A 20,899-nucleotide genomic window follows, 5' to 3' on the forward strand; every position below is an offset into this window, starting at 1 on the left:
TGTAGCTACTTGTACTAAAAAACAAGTAAGTGTGATCCCCCCTAAACAATAAAATATGTTGACATGAGGAGGAACATATTTACTAGTTATATCATCTGCAATCGCCTGAATCTCAAGACGTTCCTCAAACCAATCATATACTTTATTGAGATAGGTAACCAAGGCCAAGGGACTCCCCCTCTGAGAACCGTATATGAAAATTTCATCTCGTACGGCTCAAGCAGAAACACACAAATGCTGATTTCAACGGATATGTAATAGAAAGTTAAAAACTTCTTAGCTTAGCCGCTTGATTTGCCCCGACCCGAAGATACGAAGTAACAAAAATAAGAAATTTCTTCTTTGTATGATAATGCCTCAAAATATCAAGTTGGCTCATCTGTCTCTTTTGATGTTGATCATTACAGGCCTTTTGAATCTTCTCTTCCCTATTTTTTTATTTGTTATTTTATTTCTTGTTTTTTTGTGTAATGCGGATTGATTCTTGTTTTACTATTGATAGGAATTTGCTTGTTGAGACCCTATGAATCAATTGAAACCCCAGATTCATACTAGAACCACGATGATTTAATTTAATAAAGCAAAGCCTCAAGCTAAACTCAAAGGTTCTCTGAGTAAGAACCCTTTGATGATCACTTATTCGATGAATGTAATGACTCAACAAAATCTAGAAAAAGAGTTGTCCTTCGGTCAAGAAAAAAATAAGTCCGAAGGAAGAAAAAATCGTTTGATTTAGGAAATATCTATTTGAAAATTTCTGAGTCCGGTTGCGAGGTCTGAATAGTAGGTATGAATCATAGTTTTAATATTTCTTTTATTAATCTATTCTATATTCTATATATATTCCGTGCTCCAGATACTAGAATAACTATCCGACGAAATAGAATCATCTCGATAGAGATAACAGGACCATTCTCTGTATTATCAATAGGATCAATTATAACAAGTCACACACTCATATTCCGGAGATACCGAAACAAATAAATTCCACGGTCGAACTACCAGAATGGTCTAGAAATCCGAGTTTTAAGTAAAGTAATTTTTTTGATTGAAAACTAGGACTTCAAAGTTCTTATAAACTTAACTCATTGTAATTCCATCCAGTAAAACGGAAGAATTATAAATTTCCAAAATAATAGATAGGAATACCGTAAATAGGGCCATTGCGACTCCCATTAATGGTGTAGTCCCCCAGCCCGGAGCTACTTTACCATATTCCGAATTCAATGGTTTCAATAAATTCCCTACAGTCAGTAGTTTGTCTTGGCCCAGATCTAGAACTATCCTCAACGGTTTGTGTAGCCATAAATCCTATTTAATCATTGGTTGAGATCTGTTGACTTTGTATACCATTCCGTTGTAGTTGTAAATAAACGATCTTATCGTAGATCCATTGTGATCTTGAAATTGTCTAAAAATGGAAACAGCAACCCTAGTCGCCATCTTCATATCTGGTTTACTTGTAAGCTTTACTGGGTACGCCTTATATACCGCTTTTGGGCAACCCTCACAACAACTAAGAGATCCATTCGAAGAACACGGGGACTAGTTGAAGTAATGAGCCTCCCATATGGGGAGACTCATTACTTCAACTGAGATAATGAAAAATTATTTCATTTTTTAGTTGGAACCTTAGGCGGTTCTCGAAAAAAGATAGCGAAAAAAATTATCCCTAAAGTCGAGACTAAAAGGAATGTATAAACCAATGCTTCCATAGATTCGATCGTGGTTTACAATTATAGCTTCCACACCTATTCATTTGGCATCATTTACCATATAAAGAAAAGGAAAGAGTCAAAGAAAAGATGGTGATTCAAGTCAAGATTTCTTCAGTACCCTAACCCTATGTCAAATCAAAAAAAGAGGCGAAAGATACCAGAGCAATGTTGTATCAGACTACTTGTCTCTTTGTAGTTGGATCCCCAAGTTTTTGGAATGCTCCAAATTCCACTTGAGCATCCAAATCTGGATCAATGCCAGCAAAAACATCTCTGAACAAGGTTCTAGCGCCATGCCAAATGTGTCCGAAAAAGAAGAGCAAAGCAAACGTAGCATGGCCAAAAGTGAACCAACCCCTTGGACTGCTACGAAAAACGCCATCAGATTTCAAAGTAGCCCGATCTAATTCAAAAATTTCACCTAATTGGGCACGTCTAGCATATTTTTTTACAGTCGCAGGATCACTATAACTGACTCCATTGAGTTCGCCACCATAGAACTCAACAGTTACACCTACTTGTTCAACACTATACTTTGATTCTGCCCTTCTAAAAGGAACATCGGCTCTAACAATTCCGTCTCCATCTACCAAAACTACCGGAAATGTTTCAAAAAAGGTAGGCATACGACGTACAAAAAGCTCGCGCCCTTCTTTATCTCTAAAGACGGGGTGTCCTAACCACCCAACAGCTATTCCATCCCCGTTGTCCATTGACCCTGCTCTGAATAATCCCCCTTTTGCTGGATTATTACCAATGTAATCATAAAAAGCTAATTTTTCGGGAATTTTAGACCAAGCTTCCGATAAACTCAGATTTTGGGCTAGTCCGGCGCTAACTCTTCGATATATTTCTTGCTGAAAGTATCCCTGATCCCACTGATAACGAGTGGGACCAAATAATTCGATTGGGGTAGTTGCTGAACCATACCACATAGTTCCAGCAACAACGAAAGCTGCAAAAAAAACAGCAGCGATACTACTGGAAAGTACAGTTTCAATATTGCCCATACGTAATCCTTTGTATAGACGTTGAGGCGGACGGACACTAAGATGGAATAAGCCTGCTAATATGCCCAATGTACCCGCTGCAATATGATGAGAGGCTATTCCTCCGGGAACAAAAGGATCAAAGCCTTCTGCGCCCCACGCTGGACTTACGGGTTGTACTTTTCCAGTTAGTCCATAAGGATCGGACACCCATATTCCAGGACCATACAAACCTGTTACATGAAATGCGCCAAAGCCAAAGCAAGCCAACCCTGAGAGAAATAAATGAATTCCAAAGATCTTAGGCAAATCCAAAGATGGTTTGCCCGTACGTTCATCACAGAATATTTCTAGGTCCCAATACACCCAATGCCAGATAGCTGCCAAGAAGCACAAGCCAGAAAACACAATATGTGCCCCTGCCACACCTTCATAACTCCAAATACCGGGATTCGTTACAGTTCCTCCTGAAATACTCCAACCACCCCACGAATTGGTTATTCCTAAACGAGTCATGAAGGGTATAACGAACATACCTTGTCTCCACATTGGATCAAGAGCGGGGTCAGAGGGATCAAAAACCGCTAATTCGTATAAAGCCATCGAACCGGCCCAACCAGCAACTAGGGCTGTATGCATTATATGGACAGAAAGCAATCGACCGGGATCATTCAATACGACAGTATGAACACGATACCAAGGCAAACCCATGGAAATACCCCTTTATCAAAGAAAAATAGACACTATGTCACTTTATTTTATCGCATTGGAAAAGACTATACTATGTATCTAACCTTTTCAGTAGATTCCGTATGAGAAAGGGTTAATTTTTATTCCGTTCCATTGAAAATAATGGAACAATTCTGTTCGTAAGAACAAAGAGAAGCAGATCTATTCTATACCCGATAAGTACCAATACGCAATGGGAGGATTAGTTCTACTTTCGGGAAACGAATGCATAGATACTTGTTTATTACTCCAACGATTGATCCGTTAGTTAAAATTTTTCTTTATTCATTCTGTCTTACTCTATAAAATAAACCTTCCAATTTATGTATAAAAATCTATGTATAAAATACAATAAACAGAAAAAGGGATGAAGACGATAAAGCCATTGTTATGTTTCCACATTAAAGTGAAGTATAGTACTCAATTTTTTCTTTAATTTAATGCCCGTTGGTGTTCCAAAAGTACCTTTTCGGAGTCCTGGAGAGGAAGATGCAGTTTGGGTTGACTTATAGTGCGACTTGTCAGACATATTGGGTTATATGGAATTTACCCGTTCTCTCCCTCGATCGAAATATCCTCTGTTTCGCCTAAGAAATATTGTATTGAGTGAACCATCAATCATTCGGAGCGTGAAGTGCAATTAGATCAATTTATTTATTTTGAGGATCAATTAGGAGAATTTATGGTTGACTTGGAAAAATAAAAATAAAATAAAGTAATAAAGTATCCAGATAAAATAAAGTAATAAAGTATCCAGGCTCCGTTCAGAAAATACCAAATTGGTAATCCATGTAATGTATGATTACCGCTTGTATCATAAACGATTCTTATCCTTATTATAGGAGTGATTTCAAACGTCCAACCAATAACCAACGGAATAGTATGATGAGTACATCGAATGATTGGGGAAAGGCATGAAACGAATTGAAAAAAAAAAGTCGTAACAAAAAGAAGTGGTACTGAGACCATTTGCCCTATATGTGCAAATGGAATTCGGACAGATCTTTTCCCGGAGTAGAACATGAACCTAAAAGAATTGAAAAGGCCCATTCAGAAACAAGAAAATTACATCGTGATTTGAATGTCGATGAAACAATACATCAATGAGAGAGATTTGTTCAATTTCAATAAGTTCAGTAAATTCTTTTTTTATAGGTAAGGAAGCCAAAACTCATCTCATGTCTTTTTAAAAATGGAAGCTTTATTAGAAAAACAAAAACCTATTACAGAAAAAAAAAAAAAAAAAATAGAACTGGAATCGACACATTGATTCTTTTTTCGCAATTTTTTTGAACCGTATGCATCCAAAGGTGCACGTACAGTTCCTAAAGGAACCAATTTTGTCCTAATCAACCGACTTCATCGAGAAAGATTACTTTTTTTAGGTCAAGAGGTTAATAGCGAGATCTCAAATCAAATTGTTGGTCTCATGGTATATCTCAGTATAGAAGATAATACTAGGGATCTTTTTTTGTTTATAAACTCTCCCGGCGGATGGGTAGTATCAGGAATAGCTATTTATGATACTATGCAATTTGTGCCACCCGATGTGCATACAATATGCATGGGGTTAGCCGCTTCTATGGGATCTTTCATTCTGATCGGAGGAGAAATTACCAAACGTCTAGCATTCCCTCACGCTTGGCGCCAATGAGTTTTTATTTGAAAAAAAAAAGAAAGACTATGCCTTCGCCATATTGAATATGAATAATAAGTAATAATAGCATGGCACTTCGAGTTCGATATGAACAAACCATTATTGTTTTTTCATAACATGAGATTTTGTATCGAGATAGTAGTATGAAACAAAGGTTATTTCCGATTTGTTGATTTTATGTGTCGGGGGTACATTTCAGCGTCACAAACCATTTTTCTTCCACACCAGAAGTTTCTTTCTGATATTTATGTTATGGAAGAGTACGAAAATGAAAAAAAAAAAGATCAGTTTTCCTTATTTGATCGTATCAGAAAGGCACTTTGGGATTGCTAAATCACAGACGAGATAAATATATAAAGCAACAGAACCATCATAGTATTTTTGACTCCTACGAAAGGAAGGGTGGTAAATGGATCATTCAACGATCTGAATCAGATGGATTCTCTTTCTTTCTTAGATAGAATAGAAGAGAAGAAAAAAGTAAATTCCATTGCGGAGCCGTATGCAACGCACAGAAGATGCCTGTACGGTTGTTCAATTTCTTCTTGTTATTTTTTTTTTATCCCTTACATTAGCCCAATCATACGAGATAGAGGAACCGTTCATGATGTTATATCAATATCAATATATTTAGGGTCATGATTCATCAACCTGCTAGTTCTTTTTATGAATCACGAACAGGGGAATTTGTCCTGGAAATGGAAGAACTACTGAAACTTCGTGAAACCCTCACAAAGGTTTATGTACAAAGAACGGGCAAGCCTTTATGGGTTGTATCCGAAGACATGGAAAGGGATGTTTTTATGTCAGCAACAGAAGCCCAAGCTCATGGCATTGTTGATCTCGTAGCGGTCGAAAATGAAAATACCGGGGATTTCGTGTAAATCCATTTCAAACCATAATTCGAATTTTCTGTGATTTGGTATTGAATAGAAAAAATTCATAATCATCAATCCAATCATCAGGTTAAGATCGATCTAAACCAACCCATTCCATTCTAATTCTATATATACATATATATATATACGACATGCCAACTATTAAACAACTTATTAGAAACGCAAGACAGCCGATAAGAAATGTTACGAAATCTCCCGCTCTTAGAGGATGTCCTCAGCGTCGAGGAACATGTACTAGGGTGTATGTGCGACTCGTTCAGATCATGAGTTCGAACAAATGAGACAATTTTTCCAGTGTCAATGACCGGTACCAATGAATAGGGTAAATGGAAAAGATCTATCATATACCTATATTGTGTATGGAATTTATGGTTTCCATTGGTGCAAATCCAATCACCTAGATTTGAGATGAAAAGCAATTCCCCATTGGTAGCAAATAGTTATCCATTAAGCGGAGGAAATAGTATTATAAGAAGCAAAAAGATTATGCGCCTATTGTTAAAAGAGCGGACTAAGAGGGTCAGCTACCTAGCCAACTTTCCTAATTAAATGCCGTCACTGTATAGATAACTCTTAGTGTGAAAAGAGTTATTACTCTATAATTGATGGGTAGAGCCAAAGAGTGTGAACTATACAAGTTCACAATACCATTTGGTTAAATGAAAGAAGAGGCTCCGGTGTATAGAGAGGACCTCACCGTTTAAGAAGTAACCATAGAAACGATGGAACCCACTATTTTTTTTGAGTATCATTATAATTTCTTATTTGCAGGTGAAATGCCTGGACGGAATAAAAAATTGTGGTCAGGAAGGTTATAGTAGCAAAAGCCATTGGAATTTATATTTTATATATCGGAATAATCCGTTTTGTTATTAATCGACCGTGAGAGGGGAAAAGGATGACTGAAAGAATCGAAATCAATTAGTTATTCATTAAGGTTTAATTTGATTCAATGACCAGAGTTAGACGGGGATATACAGCTCGGAGACGTCGAACAAAAATTCGTTTATTTGCATCAACCTCTAGAGGAGCTCATTCAAGACTTACTCGAACGATTACTCAACAGAAAATGAGAGCTTTGGCTTCCTCTCATCGAGATAGAGGCAGGCAAAAGAGGGATTTTCGTCGTTTGTGGATCACTCGGATAAATGCAGTAACTCGTGATAATAAGGTATTGTATAGTTATAGTAGATTAATACACAATCTGTACAAGAAGCAATTGCTTCTTAATCGTAAAATACCTGCACAAATAGCTATATCAAATAAGAATTGTCTTTACATGATTTCCAACAAGATCATCAAATAAAGTAGATTCTAAAGTAATATACAGTACAGGAATGATTGAAACAGAATTCCCGGAGAAGGAACTCCGGGAAAATAGAATAAAAAGAAATTAAGATAGTAATAGGAATGAACGAATATGTTTCAATAAAAAAAATTTTCTCCATTTTTTGTTTCTTATAACACAGGAACCCGCTCTAGATTCTAGGCCTTTTCGAACAAAACATCAATCTGAGCTTGAGTTACAATTGGAGTTTTGAGTCAATTGAAGAGTATGTCTATTTATTTTTGGTTCTAGGACCAGTAGTTCTGGGGATCGACTCGGCTCTCTCAAATTGTTTCTCATTATTAAGAAAAGGTAACAAAGATAAAATACGGGCTTGCTTTATAGCAATAGTAATTAATCGTTGTTGTTTCAAAGTCAATCTATTCACCCGCCTAGATAATATTTTTCCTTGTTCACTAATAAATCGACTAATTAAACTCATGTTTCTATAATCGATTCGATCCCCCGATCCAATTGGGGGCAAACGCCTACGAAAAGATCGCTTGGATTTACGAAAAGATTGCTTGGATTTATCCATGGTTTATTCCTTATTTCTAAAATTCTATTTCTTTATTCACTTCAGTTCAGATCCGACCAAAATAGGCTTTGATTTGTATACATTATGTATATTATATATCTTATACATTATGTATATTATACATTATGTATATTATATATGTTAAATATATGTTAAGTATGTTAAATATATGTTAAGTTCTTCTAAATATATGTTAAGTTCTTCCTCTTCCTTGGCGAGAGCGCACACGCGTTCTGTTCGATCTATTTCTTTATTTCTCCATGAATCGTATGCTTGTTACAATAGCGACAAAATTTTCTCAATTCTAATCGACCAGGCGTATTGTGTCGATTCTTTTGAGTAATATATCTAGAAATACCTGGCGATTCTTTATTGACATCATTTCGGGCACAACTGGTACATTCCAAAATAACTATGACTCTGACATCTTTACCCTTGGCCATGAACCTCCTTTGAATTTTGGATCGGCTTAACTCTTCTATTTTCGATCCGAGCTGAAGAAGAAGAAAAGAACAAAAAAAATCGATAGAAGTTACTAACTAGAAATGGAATTTCTAAGTATTTCGTTGCAATTATCATTTCATTATATAATGATAATTAATATTATATTAATGGAGTAACAATTTTACTAGAATAATAAAGTAATAATTTAATGGAGTAATAATTAAATAATACAATTTCTTTCTAACTCTCAATTGTTCCTATCCTAAATCTCAATATTTTATTAATATTTATTTTATTTATTATTTAAGTTAAATATCTTCTTTCTATGCTATGATTTCGTGGAACTCGCCGTAGACTGGATCCACATTTTCATTTCTGTTCTCCAAAATTCGATCTTCGATCTACCACATTTTTGCTGAGGTTCAATACACTTTTTTCTTTTCCTTCCTATCCTAAAGAACTGAAAAAATAGGGGCGAAATTCGAAATTTTAGTCACGTGGAATTGTATCTCTAATTTTCTTCATTTCTTCGCATATCAATCAATAACTAGAATTAAAAAAAGGGGAATGACAAGGCATCCGGAAATAACCGATTAATTTCTATCAATAGGCCTGCTAAAGACCCAAACCATAGAGTACTTAGCACAGGTGCCACGGAGAGATATGTTTTTATATCTCGCATTGAAAATCCTCCTTCTATTATGGATTGTAATACATATATGGTCAGATGCTGTAGTTCAAGATCATTTGTATTTTTTTACACGGAATTCCTAACTAAACAGGATTCCTAACTAAAATAGATATGTACAATGAAGCAATAGATTTTTTTCTTTTTTTGTAAAAGAAAAAAAATCTAATCCCTTGTTCCTGAGCATTACTGATAAATATTAACTTTTTTATACGTTAGGTTTCAGATGTATATAATTCTTTTATTATATGAAACCAAAAAGAAGAAATGACAAGAAAATTGTATATAGATGGAGGAGAAAATGACGATATGGAAAACAAGACAGGGATTTTGTACAATGAAACTGTACAACAATTTTGAAAAGGGATGTAGCGCAGCTTGGTAGCGCGTTTGTTTTGGGTACAAAATGTCACGGGTTCAAATCCTGTCATCCCTACCTATTACTTCTCCCATGGGCAGTAACGAGGGATTCATTGAGATCGATTAAAATTGGACATAATCTTCCGGTCTTGCATACTATATGTATGCAAGACGTATTGGGGGTAGAAAAATTACTTTTCTTTACAGTACAGTCGTATCTCCTGTCATAAGGATAAGAAAGCGCTCTTAGTTCAGTTCGGTAGAACGCGGGTCTCCAAAACCCGATGTCGTAGGTTCAAATCCTACAGAGCGTGATTCGGTTTATTTGATGTCGAATCACAATAAAATAATTAATAATTTAACAAAACAAAAAGTTGAATTGTAACTTGAATTTGACCTCCTTCCTGCAGGAGGTCAATCAAAAAAAGAAAGAAATATTACTCAATCAAAGGTCCAACTGATCACCACGTCTATATTGTAAATATGCGGTTACGAATAATCCTGCTAAAGTAATAGGAATTAGACCTAAGACGATTCCAAATAGAAAAACTTCAATCATTTCGGTTTGTTTAAGGGGATAAAAAGAAAGGTAAGATCTATCCCTAAATATTAATCTGAATTATCCGTGAATCTCAATGACCAAGAATTGGCAATTGATGTGAGAAAGAACCATAGAATACCCGGAATCTCAGAGAAATATTCGTTTTTATCAATTTTTCATTCAATTCATTTCAAATAAGTCGTATCTTGTTCAAACCAATGAATAGAGCTGAGGTTATAGTTAAAGCAGCCAGTAGAAAACCGAAATAACTAGTTATAGTAAGCATGAAAGAGCTAAATTAGATATGTTCTTTTGCTACATATGTTGATAAAACACTTACCTAAGTTTCAATTTTTACAAAATACGACGGCAAGAAAAAATCAATTGACAGAATTAGTTTAGTTCCAATTGAAAATTCTGGATTCATCAGTCATTATAGATAAGACTAACTAAGAGTGACATAGGTAGAAAAATTCGATTCATCTGCTGTGACATTGACCGATCCTATGATTCGGAATCAACAGATTCATTGTGGAATTTGTGAGTTGAATAAAGTATTTGTGAGTTGAATAAAGTAATAGTAAAAGTAAGTAAAATATAAAGTATAAGTAAAAGTAATAGTAATTAAGAACTGTGCCGTGTAACTTCATTCAAAACTTAAATTACTTATGGACTTATACTTAAATATTAAATAAAATATTAAATAAAATATAAGTAATTTAAGTAATTTTGGAATAAAAGAATTGGATTTGAAAATTCCATTTTAATCATTTCCTTTCTATTTCAATAGGATCTAATCCTTTTTGGAACGAACGGCCTGATACTATTTACCTTTTATTTATTTTAACTCATTGGACTCAGTACAGTAATAGGTTGCTTAATTGCCCATAACATAATATTTCGAATGAAAAGAAAAAGGTGTCCCACGATCTATCGAAAAAAATAAAACCTTTACTCTATTTTTCATTTTTATATTTTTATTCTTTTTTTTCAGGTCCAACTCGATTCAAAGACGAACAACTTCCATTATCCTTTTAGATTCTATATTCTGTCTTTCCATATCAGGAGTTCCATACTTCTAGTTTGGTCAAGAAAGAACCTTTGTTTTGGATCTAATACAATAACGGTTGCATCACGAATATGGATTGTTCCAACTGGGTTCTGTTTCTTTCATGTTCTGTTTCTTTCACTAATATAGTATATACTATTGTATTTTGTATTACAGTATATTTATTGTATTATACGACCAACCAATTACTTGAAATAAAAAGATTTGAACAAAAAAACTTTTAACCAAAAAATGGGTTTATTATAGATTTCGCATACATATAATTGAATTGTGTGAATATTATAATATGCTTCATAAATTATTAGAAACCATCGATTCACGCTTTTCCAAGATCTTTACTTTCTATTATGAATCCAATAATGGAAATCTTATAAGGAATTTGAGTAATTTTCTATTGATCTATTGAATAACATAGAGTTATGCATAGACAAGGAACAAAAAAAGAAGAAAAGAATTATGTAGCATTTCGGTACCGATCGAGACTGCGTTGCTGTGCCAGAGGAAGGATAGCTATACTGATTCGGTATACTTGAAATAAACCTTTGGTACAAAATTGACGATCTCACAAAGATGCAATATCAGTAGTTTTCCATTTACTGATCCCATCTTTCAAGGAATCGATTCCCTTTTTTGAATGTACAAAAATTTGTGGAGCTCAGAATGTCTGGAAGCACGGGAGAACGTTCTTTTGCTGATATTATTACCAGTATTCGATACTGGGTCATTCATAGCATTACTATACCTTCCCTATTCATTGCGGGTTGGTTATTCGTCAGTACGGGTTTAGCTTACGACGTGTTTGGAAGTCCTCGGCCAAACGAGTATTTCACAGAGAGCCGACAAGGTATTCCATTGATAACCGGCCGTTTTGATTCTTTGGAACAACTTGATGAATTTAGTAAATCCTTTTAGGAGGCCCCCAATGACCATAGATCGAACCTATCCAATTTTTACAGTGCGATGGTTGGCTGTTCACGGACTAGCTGTACCTACCGTTTCTTTTTTGGGGTCAATATCAGCAATGCAGTTCATCCAACGATAAACCTAATTTGAATTATAGAGCTATGACACAATCAAACCCGAATGAACAAAATGTTGAATTGAATCGTACCAGTCTATACTGGGGTTTATTACTCATTTTTGTACTTGCTGTTTTATTTTCCAATTATTTCTTCAATTGAAAGAAAGAAAGAGAATAGTAGGAATTCTCTTATCCCATTCGGAAAGATACCATCCTCATAATTATCCATGACTGTTTTTGTCTCTAGCACGACCATTTGAGAAAATGTGGAGGAAAGTAGGGGAAATGGCCGATACTACTGGAAGGATTCCTCTTTGGCTGGTTGGTACTGTAACTGGTATTCCTGTGATCGGTTTAATAGGTGTTTTCTTTTACGGTTCATATTCTGGGTTGGGTTCATCTCTCTAGTAATCGGATAAACCGGATTGTAGACATGAAAGAGTAAGAAAAGAACTCAACGGGACCTTACCCTCCTTTGTCTAATTAGAGCGATAAGGTCCCGTTGAGTTCTTTTCTTACTCTTATAGGAAGATTATGATCTATTCCATAACATACAAATTGGCCAGTCAACATAATCAAAATATTATATTCGTAGAAATGAAATGACAAAACGGATCCTTTGCTCTGATGTTTCAAACCACTCTATTCTTTTGTTTCTTAATAATGTTTTTGAAGAATTGAATCTATTGATTGATTCATAGTCTCTGTTCTTCCTTTCCTCCATAATATTAACTCTTATGAAGAAACAAGAAAAGAGTAATCAATGGATTTTCTGAATAATACAATATTATATAGATTTCTACGCATGAGACATCCTGCAAATAATTTCTATACTAAACTACTAATAGAACTTACTCTATAGAACTTACTCTATAAAACTCTATAATATAATTTGTTTGAATAATTTCTCTTGAATAATTTCTCTAAGTTAAAAGTTTAAGTTAATTGAAGAAGTTCTATTTGCTCAATCAATTATTCCCCTAATCCTTTCTCTCTTTTTGTTTGTCCACAACTTCCTATGAATCTAACCAAAAGAGTTCTGGTGGACCCGGAAAAGAAGGAATGGTAATCTTTGACGAACAGGAGAAAAAATCATTATTATTTCGATATAAGACGACACAAGAAAAAGGATTTTCCGCCCTTTTCTTGTGTCGAATAGAAGACTCGTAAGACTAGTAATCCCTCCTAAAAGGATTTCTTTCTTTCATTTTTCCCATCCTTGCTCTGTATTCTCTTTCTTTGTATGTCTATTGTCTATTACTAAGAATAGGATACAAGTAATGAATTCCAGACATCCCGCAAAACGAAAAAAAAGTATAAACAAAGCAACCAAAAAGGTTTACAGATTTTTTGATCATACATAATTGTATGGATCAAAAAAAATTCGGCGCTTTTTACCAACTTGATGTTAAGGAATCTCTGCACCTAGAAATTCATTTCGTACAATTGAACCTTTTCAAACTGTTTCTTTTTAAGAACCAAAAAAACTTGTGCCAAAATAACAGATGCCAAGAAGAACAAAAGACCTTGGACCCGTAATGGGTCTTGAAGCACTATTTCTGCATCTCCCTGACCAAAGCCTCCCACATTGGGATTGCTTGTTAATGGTTGATCAAGCTTGATGGATTCACCCTCTGAAACAAGAAGTTCTGGTCCTGGAGGTATAATATCAACCACTTGATGTCCATCCGATGCATCAACTATGGTTATTTCATATCCCCCTTTTTCTTTACGTACTATTCTGCTTACTATACCTGCTGATGTAGCATTATAGACTGTATTGTTACTTTTGCTACCATCAGGATAAATCTGACCCCTTCCTCTGTTCCCACCTACGTATATGGGATATTTTAAGAAGTGAACGTCTTTCTTCGTAGCAGGGTCGGGGGAAAGAATGGGAAAGACGATTTCACTATATTTCTGACCGGGAACAGGACCTATCACAATAATATTTCTTTTGTTGGGACGATAACTCTGAAAAGACAGATTTCCTATCTTTTCTTTCAACTCAGGAGAAATACGATCAAGGGGGGCTAATTCGAATCCGTCGGGTAAAATGAGAACAGCCCCCACATTCAAAGTCCCCTTTTTACCATTAGCAAGAACTTGTTTCAGTTGCTTATCATAAGGGATTCGAACAACTGCTTCAAATACAGTATCAGGAAGCACAGCTTGCGGAACTTCAATATCCACGGGTTTATTAGCTAAATGGCAATTGGCACATACAATTCGTCCCGTTGCTTCTCGCGGGTTTTCATAACCCTGCTGCGCAAAAATGGGATATGCATTTGAAATAGATGCCCGAGTTATTACATATATCATGATCGATACAGAAATGGATCGAGTCATCTCTTCCTTTACCCAAGAAAAAGTATTTTTATTTTGCATGTCCAATCATTGATCCCCGAATTTCTACAATAAATTAGATAGGTAGCTAGTATAGTTCCCTATACACGAGTCTGTCATTGTACTGGAATAATTGTACTGGAATATAGGACGAATACCTTGAACAGATAAAAGTATAAAGAATTAAGTCAAATTGAAAATACTTTCTTTATACACGAAGAAAGATTCTGATTTGATTGATATAATAAGATCAAATGAGTTCTTTATTCATTCATTGAATGATAAATTACTACAAGCGAAGGAGATACACGATTTAAAAAAAGGAAGATCCAATATTTCACAATTGTATCTAGAATAACTGGAAAAGTGGAAACAAGACCAGATATAATTTGATCGTTATGATCCAATCCAAAATCGTTGTAGACCGAACCAATCATTAGTTCCCAACCATGGGTCGAGTGAAATCCGATCCATAAATCAGTAACTAAAAGAATAGAAAAAGCTTTTATTGTGTCACTTAAGTTATAGAGGAATTCCTGAACCCAAGAATTAAGAATGACGAGTTCTTCATTACTCAGAATAAAATAACCACTTAGAATAGCGAAACAGATTATATTTGTCGAGAAATGCAAAATGATATGGAGATCATATTCATTGTGTGCTTTGACTAATTGTATTGTTTCCTTGTGTATTTCTATATGAAGTTTTTGTATATGCGTTTCCGGGTACTCCTTTATCATTTCGTCCAATAGGAATAGTTCTTCTAATTCTATGAATCTTTCCAGAACGTTTTTCTCTTGAATATGATTCAAAAAATTTTCGGATTGCCTGGTATTCCACCAATTAGTAACCCAAGGTTCCAGACATTTATTAAATGAGAAAGAGACCCACCAGGGCAAAAATACTATAGATGCGAGATATGGGAGGGAGGCCGATGCTTTCTTTTTTTTCATTTTTTTTTTTCTGTGAATTGAATTGTTAATGAACCTGCTTCATTCGTTGACTCTATCTGATCTGATATTTCTTTGAAGCACGAGTTGTATAACAAGGTATTGACCTATGGGTCTATTCCTTTCCTATTATTGTGTAATAATTTTATTTTTTTTTTGATTTAGAAGGAATATAGACATAGAATAAGAGTTCTTTTCGGATGAAAATGAGAAAAAAAGAAATAAATATTATTCCAGATATCTCAATTGGGCAAATTTGAACCAATTTTATTTTCATTTGTTCCTTTCGATGAATACTCGAAAACCCACTTGAAGTAACGAATCGAGTTTCGAGACGAAAAAACTCCCCTGGATCAATTAATTCTTTCGAAATGTTTCACCGTCTAACCAGAAAAGGGTATCAATTCCAAATCTTGGGCCTAAAAAGATGAATTCTGTATTACGAAATACATGTTCGGATAGGTTTGATGAATTTATATCTATACTTATTAGATTAGATTCGTTAGTTAGATTAGACCTTTTTCTAGTATAAAAGAATGAAGAAACTTCAGTTGTATTAAAAGAGGAATTAGCAAGTTCCTTCCCCCATCTTGAGAAAATATTTATTCTTCATTTTATTCTTCACTTCAGTTCGTTTCAAAATACTTCAATTGGTACGCGCAAGAAATAGGCCAATTCGGCAGCTTTTTGTTCAATTTCTCGTGGAGTAAAATTCTCATCAGTACGAGTCAAGGGAATGGCTCCTTGGCCTCTGATTTCCATATAAAGGACACGACGAGTATAAAGACCCTCTTTAACCTCTATTCTGATTGATTGGATATCTCTCATAAAGAAGCGAAGGAAGATGCGACGATTTATTCCAGGAAATCCCCAGCGAAAAATACACACTATTCCTTCTTTTCTATCGAATCGGTCATAACCGCTACCTACATTCCACGAAATTGTGCACCACAAATACGAGCTAATGAATAGACCCGCGATCCCGTAGAAAGACATCACGATCCCTTGTGGAAAAAAAATGATTTGCTGAGATGTAAATACGGGTATCAAATTCCTACCAAGATAACTGGAAGTTCCAACCACTAAGAATCCTAGTGAACCTAAAAAAAGGATACAGGCCCAGCAAAAATTACTCGTTTTTCGAGACCCCGTTATAAGTTCTATCCATATATGTTCTGATCGCCAATTCATACTATACTAGATCCAGTGCATTCGATTGGAATTGAGCGAATAACCCAAATAAATTTGACTTTACCTTTCTTGATCCCGAAGTAACTTTCATCAACTAGCACTATTCTGATGTGAAACATTAGGAGAGTAATTGGTTAGATACATTGACTTTCTATTTAAAATATTCACTAATCCATTTTGAACCAGCTATATTCACATATACATGCATTTATGCAGATATCATATATCCGCATAACGATTCTTTCATTTGTGTGTTCGGAAAGAGCCACATATCATACCATATTACACGAGATAAATATCTGTATTATCATCCAGTGTTGAAATAAATTGATAAGATTCGGTCCCATTGGGTCTAGACAATCTTATTTTTTTGGACATGAAGAAATAAGGAAACCATTGCAATTGCCGGAAATACTAGGCCCACTAAAGGCACAAAAATAGAGGGTAAGTTGGGATCTGTCATAGAATAGGTGCCTCAATTTAATATTTCTATCTGTTTTAATATTTCTATCTATTAGAAAGATATCTTCTTATGATATATCTATTACTTATGATATATCTATTATAAGTAATATCAAGCCATTATTATATTATATCAAGCCATTATTATATTATAAATATATTATAAAAAATTATAATAAATATTATTTATTTATAATATTTATTTATAAGTAATAAGTAATATCAACTATAATTCTATATGATTAGATAGAAAATGACTAGATAGAAACTATATATTCTATATTCTAAAACTATATATTCTATATTCTAAAATATAATAAATAAAATATAATAAAATATAAAATAAAAATTATCCGAAACCTCTGTCTCTTATTACAAGGAGAACTTATGTCACCAAAGAAAACACCTGATTACGACGAATTAAATACTTGTTCGCTACAAATAAAATAACTGAATCTAGTGCTATACTTTACATTTTTGAACTTGGATTCAAGGGAAAGAAACCGTGGAGCTGAAATAACTCACCCAGAACACCTTTTAAAAGATTACGTGGTACTATTGGGTCGAATAAACCTTTATGGAATAAATACTCAGACACTTGTGAACCTTCAGGTATTACCTTTTTTAATGTTTGTTCAATTACTCTTTTACCCGCAAATGCAATGTAGGCGTTAGGTTCAGCAATAATGATATCCCCCAACATACCAAAACTGGCTGTTACTCCACCAGTTGTAGGAGATGTAAGAATTGATACATAGAATAACTTTTTATCTGATTGATAATTAGATGAAGCAGAAGATATTTTAGCCATTTGCATCAAGCTCAAACTTCCTTCTTGCATGCGTGCTCCTCCAGAAGCACACACAATAATGACAGGTAGAGATCGATTAGTAGCATACTCGATCAAACGAGTAATTTTCTCGCCTACTACGGATCCCATACTACCTCCCATAAACTGAAAATCCATAACGCCAATTGCTACGGGAATACCATTTATTTGACCTATGCCTGTTTGAATAGCATCAGCTAAACCTGTCCTTCTTTGATAAGAATCGATACGATCTCCATAAGGTTCCTCTTTTGAACGAAAATCAATGGGGTCTATAGATATCATATCTTTATCCAGAGGATCCCAAGTTCCGGGATCAATCGAAAGTTCAATTCTATCTGAACTACTCATTTTCAAATGATATCCACACTGTTCACAAATATTCATTTTTGACTTAAAAAATTTTTTATAATTTAATCCATAACAATTTTCGCATTGAACCCATAAATGTTTGTATTTTTGATTTATATTGAAATCATTGGATTCTACTTCTTCATGGAAGTCGGATTCTACTTCTTCATGGAATTCTACTTCTTCATGGAATTCTACTTCTTCATTGAAATCGGATTCCACTTCTTCATTGAAATCGGATTCCACTTCTTCATTGAAATCGGATTCCACTTCTTCATTGAAATCGGATTCCACTTCTTCATTGAAATCAGATTCTACTTCTTCATTGAAATCATTGGATTCTACTTCTTCGTGGAATTCTACTTCTTCATGGAAATCGGATTCTACTTCTTCATGGAAGTCGGATTCTACTTCTTCGTGGAATTCTACTTCTTCATGGAAATCGGATTCCACCTCTTCATGGAAATCATTGAAATTTTTTCTAGTTCTTTTACTAGACCTACCGCTCTCACTACTATTTCTATTTTCAGTACAAATGAAGTTATAAAAGTAACTGTCACTGTAATTGTTGGTACTACCCGAAATAGAACTATTAATACTGACTTCAAAACGAAGATAACTATCAATGCAACTATTAATGTGATTATTCCAACCAGATTGAGTATCATACATGTAATGATAATAGTAGTGATTCTTTTTCTTAGACCCCCTACTCAAATAACTAGAAAGTTTTTTTTCTAGTTCACTCAGAAAAGAACTATCATTGTCAACCTCAAAAATCTGATTTTCAATATCAAAATATACAGAGTAACTGTCACCATTACTATCCCTAACTAAAAAAGTGTCATCAGAGATCAAACTCCAAATATCCTTGATTTCAAATAAAGAATCAACATTAGTGAAACTATAATTACCACTATGATTCCAACTAGGAATCTTTTTCTTCGTATCGTTCTTCGTATCGTTTAGAATAGGTTGTTCACTTCTACTGGTATGTCCAATACCATCAAGACTATCCATTGATTTACTTAGCCCACACCTAGATTTACTTAGCCCACACCTATGTTCTAACTTCTCGTTAGACAACATCGAACGGAACCACCATTTTCCCATAGAGTCTTTCTACCCCCTATTTGATGAAATACAATACATTCGATGGATAATCATTTTACTTTCACTATTTGATTTCTTATCAGAATTAAGCATACGAATCTAATCCTAATCATTAGATTGTTAATTAATAACGAGTAAGTATTGAAAGAACGAGTAAGTATTGAAAGAAATGATTCTCCTTTGTGGGAAGCCGAGGTATCACTTCAATATATATTGATAGAATCTTTTATAAATTTTAAAATAGAAAGACACAGCTTTCTTCCATGTGATGTACAAATTCTCATCGAAAATAGAGATAGTTGTTTATTTCTATAAATAAAGAATAAAGAATTTGTTCTCGTATAATCAAATAATTAAGTTTCTATTTTAACATGGAACGAAAAAGACAATATATAGGATGGGTAAAGGAGCCTTTCCCTTGGCTTGATCTATGGCCTGAAACTAGGAGATATAAAAAAGTCCACCAATCCCAAGGATCCATAATTAATCCAATCCTATGGATCCAACAACAAACAATAGAAGTATTGAGTTGTTTAGTCTTCGATCTTATCTTGTATATATATAGGTAAGATCTGTACATCTGTACATATAAAAGATATATGCAAATACATAGTATAGAATGCTCATTCTTTTTTTTTTTATTCGGCAATCGGCCCAATCTTTTTTTTAGGAAAAGATTGGGCCGACTTTAATTGCAATCAATTAGGAGAACAAACAGGAATTACTGAATTATGCACACTTACTTTTTCTCTTTATCTAGCTTATCTACTGGTTCGAATTCGAATTTGATCTCTTTCCATACTTCACAAGCAGCGGCTAGTTCAGGGCTCCATTTGCTAGCTTCACGGATAATTTCATTACCTTCACGAGCAAGATCACGTCCCTCATTACGAGCTTGTACACACGCCTCTAAAGCCACCCTATTAGCTACTGCACCAGGTGCATTTCCCAAGGGTGTCCTAAAGTTCCTCCGCCAAACTGTAGTACGGAATCATCCCCAAAGATTTCGGTCAGAGCAGGCATATGCCAAACATGAATACCCCCTGAAGCCACGGGCAGAACACCTGGCATAGAGACCCAATCTTGAGTGAAGAAAATACCGCGACTTCGGTCTTTTTCGATATAATCATCACGTAATAAATCAACGAAACCTAAAGTCATCTCACGTTCCCCTTCCAGTTTACCTACTACTGTACCGGCGTGAATATGATCTCCACCAGACATACGTAATGCTTTAGCTAGTACACGGAAATGCATACCATGATTTTTCTGTCTATCAATAACTGCATGCATTGCGCGATGGATGTGAAGAAGTAGGCCGTTGTCACGGCAATAATGAGCCAAGCTAGTATTTGCAGTGAATCCACCAGTTAAGTAGTCATGCATTACGATAGGAACTCCTAATTCTCTGGCACATATGGCCCTTTTCATCATTTCTTCACATGTACCCGCAGTAGCATTCAAGTAATGTCCTTTGATTTCACCTGTTTCGGCCTGCGCTTTAAAAAGTGCTTCGGTGCAAAATAAGAAACGATCTCTCCAACGCATAAATGGTTTGTGAGTTTACGTTTTCATCATCTTTGGTAAAATCAAGTCCACCACGTAGACATTCATAAACCGCTCTACCGTAGTTTTTTGCAGATAATCCCAATTTTGGTTTAATAGTGCATCCCAATA

The 20,899-nt window shown here is 34.7% G+C and overlaps 4 protein-coding genes and 2 non-coding genes across 6 annotated transcripts in view; 2 read left to right on the forward strand and 4 right to left on the reverse strand.

The window, feature by feature from the left end:
* The window catches only part of LOC135659698 (cytochrome b6), a 2,333-nt gene extending 1,242 nt beyond the window's left edge, over positions 1-1,091 (reverse strand). Inside the window, exons 1-2 of the mRNA XM_065176318.1 lie at positions 954-1,091; positions 1-144 (exon numbers count right to left, since the gene is read on the reverse strand). The exon at positions 1-144 is cut by the window's left edge and continues 1,242 nt beyond it. Of these exons, the coding sequence (XP_065032390.1) occupies positions 1-144; positions 954-959 (150 nt within the window). The 5' untranslated portion in view covers positions 960-1,091. The remainder of the gene's footprint in view (positions 145-953) is intronic.
* A 656-nt stretch (positions 1,092-1,747) lies between these two features.
* LOC135659696 (photosystem II CP47 reaction center protein) lies at positions 1,748-3,697 on the reverse strand. The gene has a single exon (XM_065176316.1). It carries the CDS (start codon positions 3,416-3,418, stop codon positions 1,892-1,894), a length of 1,527 nt encoding a protein of 508 aa, XP_065032388.1. The 5' UTR covers positions 3,419-3,697; the 3' UTR covers positions 1,748-1,891.
* Positions 3,698-8,064: 4,367 nt separating this feature from the next.
* LOC135659697 (cytochrome f) lies at positions 8,065-15,606 on the reverse strand. Its single transcript, XM_065176317.1, has one exon. It carries the CDS (start codon positions 14,366-14,368, stop codon positions 13,406-13,408), a length of 963 nt encoding a protein of 320 aa, XP_065032389.1. The 5' UTR covers positions 14,369-15,606; the 3' UTR covers positions 8,065-13,405.
* On the forward strand, positions 9,352-9,425 carry TRNAP-UGG (transfer RNA proline (anticodon UGG)). Its single transcript has one exon. It is a non-coding gene; the product is annotated as a tRNA-Pro (tRNA).
* Positions 9,590-9,663, forward strand: TRNAW-CCA (transfer RNA tryptophan (anticodon CCA)). Its single transcript has one exon. It is a non-coding gene; the product is annotated as a tRNA-Trp (tRNA).
* Positions 15,607-17,398: 1,792 nt separating the features above from the next.
* On the reverse strand, positions 17,399-20,515 carry LOC135659695 (acetyl-coenzyme A carboxylase carboxyl transferase subunit beta, chloroplastic-like). Its single transcript, XM_065176315.1, has 3 exons — positions 20,389-20,515; positions 20,025-20,200; positions 17,399-18,127 (listed from the first exon to the last, which is right to left on the reverse strand). The coding sequence occupies exons 1-3, from the start codon at positions 20,513-20,515 to the stop codon at positions 17,399-17,401; spliced, it is 1,032 nt and encodes a 343-aa protein (XP_065032387.1).
* Positions 20,516-20,899: the final 384 nt, after the last annotated feature.

This window comes from Musa acuminata, unplaced genomic scaffold (genome assembly GCF_036884655.1).
Source record: "Musa acuminata AAA Group cultivar baxijiao unplaced genomic scaffold, Cavendish_Baxijiao_AAA HiC_scaffold_457, whole genome shotgun sequence".
Classification (NCBI taxonomy): domain Eukaryota; kingdom Viridiplantae; phylum Streptophyta; class Magnoliopsida; order Zingiberales; family Musaceae; genus Musa; species Musa acuminata.

Bases quoted from the DNA above. Each gene is read 5' to 3' on its own strand.
- LOC135659696 (XM_065176316.1), bottom strand. From the start codon at position 3,418: ATGGGTTTGCCTTGGTATCGTGTTCATACTGTCGTATTGAATGATCCC.
- LOC135659697 (XM_065176317.1), bottom strand. From the start codon at position 14,368: ATGCAAAATAAAAATACTTTTTCTTGGGTAAAGGAAGAGATGACTCGA.
- LOC135659695 (XM_065176315.1), bottom strand. From the start codon at position 20,515: ATGCATGCAGTTATTGATAGACAGAAAAATCATGGTATGCATTTCCGT. The intron at 20,201-20,388 runs GTGAGATGACTT...TCCGTACTACAG, and splicing joins AGGTAAACTGGAAGGGGAAC to TTTGGCGGAGGAACTTTAGG. The intron at 18,128-20,024 runs GTATGGAAAGAG...ATTTGTGAACAG, and splicing joins AACTAGCCGCTGCTTGTGAA to TGTGGATATCATTTGAAAAT.